Source organism: Punica granatum, chromosome 2, assembly GCF_007655135.1.
Source record: "Punica granatum isolate Tunisia-2019 chromosome 2, ASM765513v2, whole genome shotgun sequence".
Lineage (NCBI taxonomy): Eukaryota > Viridiplantae > Streptophyta > Magnoliopsida > Myrtales > Lythraceae > Punica > Punica granatum.
The window spans coordinates 39,171,270-39,184,734 of NC_045128.1; the positions used below are offsets into that span (position 1 = coordinate 39,171,270).

A 13,465-nucleotide genomic window follows, 5' to 3' on the forward strand; every position below is an offset into this window, starting at 1 on the left:
TATTTTGTGCCTTTTTATGAGGGTCATCTTGCTTTCCTGGGAGGCCTGCAAAAATAAGGATCCAAATTTTACCAAAGTTCATAGAAATCTGACAGATCGGTTAAAAGCATCCGAGAAGGTTTGGACTGGTTGATGGCTTGTTCTAACTGGTAAAGTGCTGAGGTGCAGAGAGAAACCTGCAGATGCAATATCTTCTGCAGGATCGAGCCGATCTCCTGCTGGAATTGCGATAAGGTTTGGCGCATATTGGCATTTTTGTGCATCGAAAGGATGACATCCGCAATCGCACTAGTCCTGCCGGAGTCATCCACCAGTGACCCCATTGCGTGCAAGACTAGATTCAGAAGTCTGCGACTTCTACTGAACAAGAAATAGCAAGGTCTGAGACAGTAAATCCGGGCTCTCTCGAGAATTAAGTTTGGACTCGGCAGTCTTTTCGTCACCCATTAGAGTTCGCTGCATGGCAGCCAAGAAAGTATACATCAGAATCAAAAGATAAGGCATGTTACTTTGCGAAGGGTTCTCGGACTTGAGATTTTCAACTGCATCTCTTCAACCGGGTCACTTTCTGTGGAAAAAATAGTAGTTCTTAAATTAAATTATATAGCTAAACAAGCACTACAGTATGATGCAAGAAATTATAAGCCCAATAACAAATATTTCCTGCATCACATGGTACTGTGCTTAATTTCCAGAACTCACGAGCAAATATTTAGTCCACCTTAATTAAATTTTTTTTTTTTATTCGCCAGTCATATCTTTCCGAAAAAGTGGCTGCTCGCTTTTCTTGCTTCGATGTTCACTTTGCATGTTCATTCCCCGTTTCATCAGTCTTCTCTGAAGTTAAAATTACGAGCTACCTTCACCATCACTCGTACTAAAGAATGCTTGAAATGGAGATTTCAGTCCTTCATATTCCAACAAGAAGGAAGGATGCACGTTAGCAGATCCTCCAAGGTGATTTATCAGTCGCTACACTAGCTGCCAGTATGAAATGACTTCAATGAAAATACTATTTATCACCTAATGCAAGAAAATTCTGCGCCATGGCTGCAGCTAAATGGCAAGTGATGGCATTGCTGAAAACCTTGGAGCTTGATTGGTTCTAGACGGGTGTCCTTACTATTTCTAATCTGAGTTGGGATTTGACTTTTGATCGAGATTCACTGATTATTGCTGGAACCTTGATCTTTATAGCGTATATTCTTTGTCAGGGGGGAAGCTATGTCCATGCAAGAGGGCTCTCAGTTCATCGTGTATTTAGACACATAACGGTAAAGGCATCATATCTTGTTTTCAAGTATGCATTTCACATTATTGAAGTTGTCCATTGAGATACTCCTATCTCGTTACAGGAGCATGCTGCCATGGCACTACAATACTTTCTTGGGGTCAAAGCCGATACCGCTTTATATTCAATCTTGGTAGAATCTCGATGCCTCAATGTCGTCATGCGTCTTAACTTTGTTAATCCTGTTTCTTTGTGCTGACACTTTACCTCTCTGTTAGTAGCACTAGATTTGCAGTTATCAAACTCTTTTTACAAATGTTTGCAGGTTTGTGCTCTTCTTTCAACCTCTCTTTTCTTATGGTTTCTCTGCCCACCTAAAAGCCCCCGGTATTCTTTTACAGTAAGTGTGGACGTTTACTAGCAATGGATAAGCAATCCGCTGTTCTCTTGCCTCTCGTTCACCGCCTTTACCAGACCATTTCCACTACCAAAGTCTCATCCACCCAACCCGTGTCTTCAACAAAGGACCAAAGCCACCCTTCTTCTCAGGCTTATCATGCTGGTTGTTATCCAGACGAAGCTTAGGCATAGACATTGTCAGTCTTGCTAGTCCAGCTGCCCAGGAGTTACATCAGACTAGCTTTTTAATTACATGCCATGCCTATCTGGAATCAAAGTTCGAGAATGCGCAAGAACTTACACCCTGCTGTGGGGGTATTCTGGAAGGAGTAGTTCGGTTCAAATTTTTTGTAATTTGGGAGGTTGCAAACAGAATTTAATCAATCGCGAACAGACAGATTTACTGATTAAATTTGGTGGTAGGTAATGGAGTGTAATGATAGAGCATAGTCAAGTAACATGTAATCATACTAACTGTGCCACAGAAATTTGGCTGTATAATCAGAAATTTAAGGGTGCGTTTGGATTCAAAATTAAAGTAACTTTGATTTTGATTTTGATTTTGATTGTGAAAAAAGGACAAATGAAATGTGATTATAAATTTAACTTGGGAAACGTGTGTTTTTGTTGTGTAATGTGTTAAGTTAAAGTTAAAATTTTTTGTTCCTGAATCCAAAAAGGGCTTAGGATTTTCTTACACCATCGTTTTATCGGTTATTCTCTGAAAGGAGCTGGGCTTTGTGGTTAAGTACTGTTTATTTGCCAGAGATAGTTCTTCACTCCAGAAACAGCATTACATCAATTCATATATAAAAACAGATAAAAGCCAATGGAATTTATATAACTGATATTTCAGAAGTCATATGACAGTTTATACCCAATTTCCAATAGATAGTTTACCCACACAATCAATTGCAGAAGACAATAGGTCAAGAGACTGAACGCAGTGCACTTGGGGGTGGTTCAATCACCTGAAGCATCCTCGTGAGATTCTCCACTGAAACCTTCACCACATCCCTCCTCCTGCCACTCCCGATATCAGCAGCATACCTATTAACACAGTACCTTGCCACAGAAGAAACTGTAGCAACTGCCATCCCATAGATATTGGTGGTCACAAGCGGCAAAAGAGTGGCAGGAGCAGCCGCAAGTGGCCCACCTATTATCGAAGCCACTTGCCCTCCCTGTCCACTGGCTCCATTGCCCAGAGCAAAAAGTCCTGTCTTGCAGTAGATGGCAAAATCCTCGCAGTTTTTCTTGAAGACATTATAGCGCCCAAACCCATTTTCGTGCAGGTACTTTGCTCGAGCAACCACAAACTCTGGTGGGTCAGACACTGCGAGTGTGCAGGTTCCACCTCGTGCTTTAGCCAGAAAGAACGCTCGACTCACAGAGTACTCGAACCGGTTAAGGATCCCACCAGACAAGAAGCAGTTTAGGCAGGATAAAACAACGCCGTGATCCTCTTCGGCGGGAGTGCAGGTTGTGCATGGGACCTGAGTTGGGGAAGGCACAGAGCATCCCAAGAGAAAATCGATAAATGTTCTTTTTCCAACCTCCTGTTCCCGCCTAGTGAAGTGAATGACTTTGTCATCCCCGAGGTAGATTCCTGTTTTGCCCCCATCGTAAAAACATTAGATGCAATTATACAGCATACGCAAAAGGGTAACAACAACAGATGCATAGCCTCAAATTGCAATTTTTGATTCTTTGCTTTAGTAAAGATCTTACCTAGTAAAGGTACGCAGCAGGTTTTAGTTCATAACGAGAACACTGAATAATATTGTTAGGATTGTATAATTATCAGTTATCAACCAGTTAAAAATTGAAGGTATCAAATACAACGAGAAAAAAGAGAAGAAAGACAAAATAGTATTCCTAAAAGATCGGAATCAAACAAAGACAAAGAACATTCTCCGCCAAGAGAGGAACATTTGAAACGGCAGACTTATCTTAGGCAAGAGACAAAATTGTTCTTCTCCTAAAGAAGCAACCAGACAATCAGTCTCTCCTAACTCCAAGCAAATTCTTGACTATAGAAACTTGAAGTGATTCAGATGACAGGAAGACTATGGTGATTCAAAAATGCTAAGCTACATTCCATCAAGGATGAAACAAGAAACCTATGCCCATCTAGAACTAAAGAGACAGCCATTCGCCCATTCGTTTGGTCCCAATTCAGAAAAGTTACCAGCTTTCGAAGCACATTTACATTAGTAAGTACTTACGTTCTTGGCAATTCCCAATGCATCAGACATGCCAATTTAAGAAAATATTCGACAAAGGTAGACCAATTGGCATAACTAGCAGGGCAATTTTACAATCTAGACCTCCGATCGATACGGCACCACGATATAATCCGTGTACAGGAATTCACATCGGACGATAAACAGATCACAATGAGCAGAGAAATCGATAAGATTGAAGAGGAAGAAGAGGAGAGGACCGTGGTGGGCGTAGATGTAAGCAGCCCTCCAAGAGTAGATGTGATCCCCGGGCTTCAAGCTCTCCCTGTCGACCCTGCGATCATCCAAATCCGCATTCATCACCAACCCAATACAACTCACACTGTTTTGCTTCAATTGCTCGGCAGCCATAACCATAATGTTGGCCATGAAAATGGTTTCATTGCAAGAGGAAGGTCTATGAGTAGAGACTACCTGTTGGAGAGCAGCCCCATATCCTCTGATCGGATGCGGCGGAGGAGCTGACTGACGAAGGAGGAAGGAGGAGGAGGATTGAAGAGCCGCCAAGAGATTGAAGAAACAACTTCTTGAAGAAGTTCTTTGATGGACCCTACTTCTTGAAAAAGAGAAATTTTCTTAGAAAGGATCAATCATCGTACTATGGTTGCTTTTGCATTCCCAAAGCTTCATCTTTTACTTTTGAAAAAATAACGGTTTTTATCTAAAATGGCTCATGATTTGTCCGTTTTGTCAAATTTATTATATATTTTTTTATCAAATTTATTTTATGATTTACTTTTTACATCAAATCTATCTCGGCGTTATCTTTTTCGTCGATACCTAACGGCCGTGCTGACATGGCAAATGGAGAGATAGTGGCCACACTTGCCACGTAGACGCTACGTCAGCACGGCTTTTAGATGTCGACAGAAAAGATAACGCCGTGATAGATTTGATGCAAAAAGTAAATTATGTGATAGATTTGACAAAAAAAAACATATAATAGATTTGACAAAACGGGTAAATCATGAGTCATTTTAGATAAATACCCCAAAGATAAATGTAAACTTTGTTTTTTTCTTTACTTTTATTTTTTGTTATAATACTCATGACTGGCATATAATCTAGAAATAGAAAGAGAGATATAGGGCTCAGTGTATGATACACGTGATAAAAAAGAATGCAAGTAAGGACGTACATCTTAAATTACATGTATTTTTTTAAGTAAATTACTTATTTTTATATAATTTATTTGAATTATAAATAAACTACTCCAAATTTTTTTAATAAATATCTCTACATATGGTACATGCATGTATCATAAAATTTTGAGAAAGATAAAGGAAATATGGGTTAATTAAAATAATGACATTTGAATTCGAATTTTTTGATTTAAGAGGAGAACATGTGCCATTATATATATTACGCGTCTTCGTCATATAATTTATGCTTTTGTTCATCATACTAATCAATCACAACACATTCTTTAACTTTACGAAGTACACCTTCCAATTTATCTTTTTTTCCAGCGCCTCTTTAATATATATTATTAGATTAATTCACCCGTGCGATGAGAGGAACCAAAATCTTTAAACAATAATTGTTGGATTTCATTTATTTTTATTACTGTTATATTATTGAAAATTACACAAACTTATAGTCATAATCATAATATGTATAAATTTAATGATATAGTTATCTCTAGCAAAATTTCGAGTAATCGATGAAAATATAAAGGCATATTATAAAAGATTTTTTTTTTGTAAACAATGGTGAAATTTAGGAAAATAAAATTACAGAATCAAATGAAAATAAAATTAGAAAAATCAATATAAAAAAATTGATCCAGATATAAACGTAAATAGAAATAATATTTTGTCAGTTAAAAACTTATTTTTGGTGGAAAAATACTAAGTATCATTAAGTATATTTGAAATGTTTGTATTAACTATTATTTAGAGTGTAAATATGTGATACGATTGTAAATATAACTAGCTTTTTGCCAGTGCTCTACATGGGTTCATTTTAATATTTTTTTTTCATAGTGCAATTGTTTTAGTTTTAAAAATCAATGGTTCTATAGATTAATAATATTTCATAATTATTATTAATTTCAAGTTTCAAATAATATTTTTTTCATAATTTTTATTAAAAATAGAGTAAGTTAAATAATACTATATAATTTTTCATTTATGATTTTTCAACTAATTCTTTAATTTCGTTATTTTTCAAATGGTTAATTGCAATGCTTTCTATATATTTTCTTTTTTTGACAATTATTTTTATTTTCATATTTATATGCAAATTGATTATTCTAACCCTATTTGATATGCCGTATAATAATATGTAGTTAGTTTTACTATATAATATAGATAAGACTCGTTCGTTGTATCTTAAAAATTATTATCATATATATTAACACAAATATATGTTCTTTTTTGTATAAGACTTGTTCGTTGTATCTTAAAAAATATTATATTATTATATTATTTATTTTATTTAATATCATAATTAATTTATTCATTTTTTTACAATATCAGGAATATTTATATATGAAATTAATTTTTTACGATATTTAAAATATTTTATAGTAAAATTTTTATGATTAACACATGGCTAAAGAAGAGTTTATCCTTGAAACTCTCTTTTAGCTTAATGCATAGAAATATATATATATATATATATATATATATATATTTAGCTAGCCTCTTTGAACTTGAAAATGCCATTTCAACTTTTATAGAGACGACCAACTTGACATTCTTTTTCTTTTTTGTTCAATTTATAAACAATGTTATAAATATTTTTAATCAATTCATATATGGTATTAGGAAATTTCATGGGTACTTCAGACTTGATTAGAATGGGCCCACCCGGGGTAATTCTCTCAATTGTTAATTATTTTCATTCACAAGATTCGAATGATATAAATATTTTATCCAGGAACTTAATATAAATATTATTTTTGGGCGGGTCCGGAAGTCAAATTTTGATCTGTATGTCCAGACCTGAAAGTTGAGGTTGTATTGAAGCATCGGAGCCTTGTCCTCCGACAGCGACCGATTCGTCGACTTCCTCAGTAGCCACCGAACCACCTAAAAGAGTGTTCCCACTTCCCAAATGCAGCACCAGGCGTCGCCTCAACAATGAACCTAAGTCCTTAGCAACAGAAGATAAAATATGCAATCCAAGATAGCCCGCCTAGTAAGCCAATCAGCAGCGCACAAATTTCCTTTCGTGAAGAGTGTGCCTAAGTGAAATCTCCCAGTCCAGTAGAAGCAACCTTCTGATATCCTCCACCAAGTGCCGGAGCAGAGGATTACAGCGCATCCCCCCTCGGATTAAATTTTGGGCCACCAGATAATCCATTTCAATAACAACCTTCAACAACCCGGGTCCCAAACATGTTTAAGATGCGTTGATCTCACTCTGCGTTCATTTCTCACCTTTTTATGTACTTTTCTGAGTAGCAATTTAGCTAAGCAGGACTGGGCTTTGTGCCACATCTCGTGCTTTTAGTGCTATTGTTTGCATAAGGTGCGTTTGATGAGGTAGGATAGTTCCTGTGATTTTTGAAAGTTCTCGAGATGTAGAATTAGGCAATGGCAATCTCTCGTCTGGATGTATTCAGGGTAATTTGTTGCTACTTTGGGACAACTTGAATAAACTTTCCTTATGTATTGAAAATTTCTATGACGCGGCTGTGCAAGCTGGAGCTAGCATTGTTAGCCGTGGTATGTTCCTGTATAATAAAAGCTCATATAAAGATGAAACTGCTTTTCTAAGCACCAGTGTTTAGGTATTTTTGAATAAATATCGTGTACTTTGGTCACGTGGATGCTATAGCTATTTTTCTCGAGCGAGGCATGGGTCGATGTTGATTTTAGAATCTTATTGTTGATTTTAGTGTCTTAATAGCTCTATCCAAACAAGTTTAGTGTTGAGAACTATCTATAGCATGCTTGAAAGATTATTTCCTCTCCGTGGCCTTGGCTTTACTAATATGTTCTTATTATATATATATATATTATATGTAATAATAAGGAAATATGTTCCTATTAAAGACTCTAATATATAATCAATATTCTTTATTATATATATTTATATACTTATGTATTGAACTACCAAACTATTTTAAAATGTTTTTTTTAATTGAAAACAAAGTAAATAGAAATGTGTTTTAGAATATTTTATAGTAAAATTTTTATGATTAACACATGGCTAAAGAAGAGTTTATCCTTGAAACTCTCTTTTAGCTTAATGCGTGTATATATATATATATATATATATATATATATATTTTAGCTAGCCTCTCTAAACTTGGAAATGCCATTACAACTTTTATAGAGATCATAAGATATGGTAAACATGACGAACTTGACATTCTTTTAAAATATATATATATATATTTGGAGAGATAAAGAAGTAATTGTATTAGTAAAATTCAAAATATCATTTTTTTGTTCAATTTATAAACAATGTTATAAATATTTTTAATCGATTCATATATGGTATTAAGAAATTTCATGGGTACTTCAGACTTGAGTAAAATTGACCCACCAAGGGGTAATTCTCCCAATCGAGTACATAATAAGTTAATGCTCGAGTGAGAAATAACGATAGTGAATCAATGAAAATGCGTGCATTTTCAAATGGTTAATTGCAATGGTTTCTATATATTTTCTTTTTTTGACAATTACTTTTATTTTCTTATTTATATGCAAATTGATTATTCTAACCCTATTTGATATGCCTTATAATAAAATGTGGTTAGTTTTATTATATAATATAGATAAGACTTCTTCGTTGTATCTTAAAAATTATTATCATATATATTAACACAAATATATGTTCTTTTTTGTATAAGACTTGTTTGTTGTATCTTAAAAAATATTATTTTATTATATTATTTATTTTATTTAGAATAACATTTTATTTAATACAATAATTAATTATTCAATTTTTTTACAATGTCGGGAATATTTATATATGAAATTAATTTTTTAAGATATTGGGAATATTTATTACGGGCATTTATTACCACCGTAGTCTATTTTATTATATATATATATATATATGTATATGATATGTAATTATAAGGAAACATGATCCTATTAAAGACTCTAATATATAATTAATATTCTTTATTATATATATATATATATACTTATGTATTGAACTACCAAACTATTTAAAAAAAGTTTTTTTCTTTTTTAAATTGTAAATAAAGAAAATAGAAATATGTTTTAGAATATTTTATAGTAAAATTATTATGATTAACACATGGCTAAAGAAGAGTTTATCCTTAAAACTCTATTGTAGCTTAATGCATATATATATATATATATATATATATATATATTTTTAGCTAGCCTCTTTGAACTTGGAAATGCCATTTAAACTTTTATAGAGATCATAAGATATGGTAAACATGACGAACTTGGCATTCTTTTTTCTTTTTTTAAAAAAATATATTTGGAGAGATAAAGAAGTAATTGTATTAGTAAAATTCATTATATCATTTTTTTTCAATTTATAAACAATGCTATAAATATTTTTAATCGATTCATATATGCTATTAGGAAATTTCATGGGTTTTGATTACTTCAGACTTGACTAGAATTGGCCCGCTGGGAGATAATTCTCCCAATCGTTAATTATTTTCATTCGTAAAAATCGAATGTTATAAATATTTTCTTCACGGACTTAATATAAAGATGGAAATAAAACGAAATAAATGCACGCCTAAGTCCTACAGGCAAGGATCTAACGTGAAATCTCTTGATTTCTAGTCGGTATATTGTGTCACTGCATTAAAATCGCTTCTTTAATGAAATAGATATTTTTGATAGTATCTAAAAAATATCTATTTTAATGAAACAGATATTTAGTCAGAACAGATATTGGATTCTGGAAATTTATTAAAAAAAAACACTAACATTGGATTTCTATGCAGTTATCTTTAAATGTAAATGAATATTCTTATTATATTTGTTGCCAATAGATATTATTTTTGGACGGGTCCGGAAATCAAATTCGGATCTGTATGTCCAGACCCGAAAGTTGAGGCTATATTGAACTATCGGAGCCTTGTCCGACGACAACGACCGATTCGTCGACTTCGTCAGTAGCCAAAGGCTTCGCCGTTGGAACGCCACCGAACCACCTAAAAGAGTGTTCCCACGTCCCAAATGCAGCACCAGGCGCTGCCTCAGCCAGTATCGATCTCCTCTCCTCCGCCCTCGAGCGAGTCCAGGGCAGCTGAGGCACCGCCGATGCAGGTCGCCTTAGCGATGGACAGGCTGTCGCAGGCCGCGCGGCTCATCGCCGATATTCGGCTCGGGGCGGACCGCCTGCTCGAGGCCCTGTTCGTGGCCTCTCAACCTCACCAGAGCACCAAGCCTCTCCAGTTCTTCGCCAAGGAGGATGCTTCCATGCGCCAACACCTCCAGGACCTCCGCTCTATTGGTCAGTACACTTAATTAGGGCGAAAAGTTTGTACTTTTTTTAATCGTATCGCTGAATTGGACCTCCCCAAGTTAAAATTATGTTCTTTCTTTTGGGAATGTCAAATGATTCAGCTCAGCTATTTGCGTAAATGCATAAACTCGATAGTGCAGCAAACTTAGAATTGCTACCATTTACAAATGAGTTGTTCTTCTGATCAAATAGTTTTTCATTGTGTGTTTTGAATTTTGCTAGGAAAGCAGCTAGAAGAGACCGGGGTAATTAATGAGTCTCTTCGATCACGGAGCAATTCATGGGGTCTGCACATGCCATTGGTTTGCCCTGATGGTGCTGTGGTCGCCTATGCTTGGAAGCGGCAATTAGCTGGACAAGCCGGTGCATCGGCCGTCGACAGGGCAAGGTTACTTCAGGCTCCCATAGGACATGTTATTGAGTTGAAAATTTTACTCTCTTTTTTTCCCCCTTTTTTGGGTAAGTTGACCGGGCAAGATCCAAGAAATTAAAGAGTACAGAGACGGGATGTAGCAACCCCAAAAAAGTCACCTAACAACAAAGAACCTTAGTCATTAGGAACAAAAGATAAAATATGCAATCCAAGGGGCAGTGACATAGCCTGCCTAGCAAGCCAATCAACACACAAATTTCCTTGGCGGAGAGTGTGCCTAATCGAAATCTCCCATTCCAGTAGGAGCAACCTTCTGATATCCTCCACCAAGTGCCGGAGTAGAGGATTACAGCGCATTCCCCCTCGAATTAAATCTCGGGCCACCAGAGAATCCATTTCAATAACAACCTTCTGACAACCCAGGTCCCAAACATGTTTAAGATGCTTTGATCTCACCCAGCGACCTTTATATGTGCTTCTCTGAGTAGCAATTTATCTAAGCAGGACTGGCTTTGTGCCACATCTCGTGCTTTTAGTGCTATTGTTTGCATAAGATGCATTTGATGAGGTAGGATAGTTCCTGCGATTTTTGAAAGTTCTTGAGATGTAGAATTAGGCAATGGCAATCTCTTGTCTGGATGTATTCAGGGTAATTTATTGCTACTTTGGGACAACTTGAATAAACTTTCCTTATGTATTGAAAATTTCTATGACGTGGCTGTGCAAGTTGTAGCTAGCGTTGTTTGTCGTGGTATGTTTCCGTATAATAAAAACTGATATATAGATGAAACTGCTTTTCTAAGCACCACTATTTAGTGGTTTTTGAATAAATATCGTGTACCCAGGTCACGTGGATGCTATAGCTATTTTTCTCGAGCGAGGCATGGGTCAATGCTGATTTTAGAATCTTATTGTTGATTTTAATATCTTATTAGCTCTATCCAAACAAGTTTAGTGTTGAGAACTATCTATGGCATGCTTGAAAGATTATTTCCTCTCCGTGGCCTTGGCTTTACTAATATGTCCGGATAAAAACTTCAGGTTAGCTTTCAAGGCCTTTTCTGATCAGAAACGCCGCTTCTTCCCTCATCTTGAGGATTCACCTAGTGACCAAAGTGGTGAATCGGTGTCTAAAAGACGGCGAGTGTCAGTGAGCCATGAGGATGATGCTACTGATTATAAAACTCTATCAGATGTTCTTGCTCAGTTGGAGAAGGAGGCGCCAAATGTTAAAGTCTTTACGTACGATCGACTGGATTGGTTGAAGAGAGCTGCTTTGCTGCCCGCTTCTGCAAATGAGAATCCTATGGAAGTATCGAAAGAACAAAGTTTTCACAGTTTAAATAGACTTGGACCAGATTCAGTTGGAGCTGTTGCTACTGATAAAGTTGCCGTGATTGAGTTGTTATTTCCTTCGGTCTTTAGAGCTATTGTATCATTACATCCTGCTGGTTCTATCGACCCAGATGCTGTAGCTTTTTTCTCTCCAGATGAGGTAATCCTGTTGCAACCCAGCTTCCTCCTTCAAATGTGCTCATATTCTCCTTTTCTATATATATCGGATGGACCTGATGAAAATGACTTTCTTTCACTTTTAGTTGATTATAACAGTTGGCTGTCTTACTTGGATTGAAATGAGACCGATGTCAATTAACTGTCATCACTAATTTGTGTAAATGAAATCTTTCAGGACCAAGTGTAGCCAGAATTTTTTAGACGGGTGTCCTTACTACTTCTAGTCTGAGTTGGGATTTGACTTTTGATTGAGATTCACTGAGTTTTGCTGGAAACTTGATCTTTATTGCCTATATTCTTTGTTAGGGGGGAAGCTATGTACATGCAAGAGGGCTCTCGGTTCATCATGTATTTAGACACATAACGGTAAAGGCATCATATCTTGGTTTCAAGTTTGCATTACACATTATTGAAGTTGTCCATTGAGCTACTCCTATCTCGTTACAGGAGCATGCTGCCATGGCACTACAATACTTTCTTGGGGTCAAAGCCGATACCGCTTTATATTCAATCTTGGTAGAATCTCAATGCCTCAATGTTGTCATGCATCTTAACTTTGTTGATCCTGTTTCTTTGTGCTAACACTACCTCTCTGTTAGTAGCACTGGATTTGCAGTTATCAAACTCTTTTTACAGAAGTTTGCAGGTTTGTGCTCTTCTTTCAACATCTCTTTTCTTATGGTTTCTCTGCTCACCTAAAAGCCCCCAATCTTCTTTTACAGTAAGTGTGGACGCTTACTAGCAATGGATAAGCAATCCGCTGTTCTCTTGCCTCCAGTTCACCGCCTTTACCGGACCATTTCCACTACCAAAGTCTCATCCACCCAACTCGTGTCTTCAACAAAGGACCAAAGTCACCCTTCTTCTCAGGCTTATCACGCTGGTTGTTATTCAAAGGAAACTTAGGCATAGACGTTGTCAGTCTTGCTAGTCCAGCAGCCGAGGAGTTACATCACAGGCTTTTTAATCACATGCCATGCCGATCTGGAATCAAAGTTCGAGAATGCGCAAGAAGTTACACCCCACTGTGGGGGTATTCTGGAAGCATTGGTCCCGTTCTCTCTTCTTCTTTTTTTTTTTTTTTGTAATTTGGGAGGATGCGAACTGAATTTACTGGGACAATCAATCGCGAACAGTCAGATTTACTGATTAAATTTGGTGGTAGGTAATGGAGTGTAATGATAGAGCAGAGTCAAGTAACATGTAATCATACTAACTGTGCTGCAGAAATTTGGCTGTATAATCAGAAATTTAGGATTTTCTTACACCATCGTTTTATCG

At 36.1% G+C, this 13,465-nt stretch overlaps 2 protein-coding genes across 3 annotated transcripts; one reads left to right on the forward strand and one right to left on the reverse strand.

The window, feature by feature from the left end:
* Window positions 1-2,436: 2,436 nt before the first annotated feature.
* LOC116195116 lies at window positions 2,437-4,451 on the reverse strand. Its single transcript, XM_031524091.1, has 3 exons — window positions 4,291-4,451; window positions 4,077-4,150; window positions 2,437-3,239 (listed from the first exon to the last, which is right to left on the reverse strand). The coding sequence occupies exons 1-3, from the start codon at window positions 4,308-4,310 to the stop codon at window positions 2,560-2,562; spliced, it is 774 nt and encodes a 257-aa protein (XP_031379951.1). The 5' UTR covers window positions 4,311-4,451; the 3' UTR covers window positions 2,437-2,559.
* Window positions 4,452-9,891: 5,440 nt separating this feature from the next.
* Window positions 9,892-13,449, forward strand: LOC116195117 (mediator of RNA polymerase II transcription subunit 27). Of its 2 annotated transcripts, none has more exons than XM_031524093.1 (7): window positions 9,892-10,284; window positions 10,519-10,684; window positions 11,711-12,164; window positions 12,491-12,550; window positions 12,632-12,700; window positions 12,784-12,830; window positions 12,907-13,001. In XM_031524093.1, exons 1-6 carry the CDS (start codon window positions 10,008-10,010, stop codon window positions 12,784-12,786), a joined length of 1,029 nt encoding a protein of 342 aa, XP_031379953.1. In that variant the 5' UTR covers window positions 9,892-10,007; the 3' UTR covers window positions 12,787-12,830; window positions 12,907-13,001. The 2 variants fall into 2 exon arrangements, with proteins under 2 accessions (XP_031379953.1, XP_031379952.1); XM_031524092.1 differs by having other exon boundaries at window positions 9,894-10,284; window positions 12,787-12,830; window positions 12,907-13,449.
* Window positions 13,450-13,465: the final 16 nt, after the last annotated feature.

Bases quoted from the DNA above. Each gene is read 5' to 3' on its own strand.
- LOC116195116 (XM_031524091.1), bottom strand. From the start codon at position 4,310: ATGGGGCTGCTCTCCAACAG. The intron at 4,151-4,290 runs GTAGTCTCTACT...GGATGATCGCAG, and splicing joins ATGGGGCTGCTCTCCAACAG to GGTCGACAGGGAGAGCTTGA. The intron at 3,240-4,076 runs GTCCTCTCCTCT...GGGGCAAAACAG, and splicing joins TTACATCTACGCCCACCACG to GAATCTACCTCGGGGATGAC.
- LOC116195117 (XM_031524092.1), top strand. From the start codon at position 10,008: ATGCAGCACCAGGCGCTGCCTCAGCCAGTATCGATCTCCTCTCCTCCG. The intron at 12,165-12,490 runs GTAATCCTGTTG...ATTCTTTGTTAG, and splicing joins CTTTTTTCTCTCCAGATGAG to GGGGGAAGCTATGTACATGC. The intron at 12,551-12,631 runs GTAAAGGCATCA...ATCTCGTTACAG, and splicing joins ATGTATTTAGACACATAACG to GAGCATGCTGCCATGGCACT.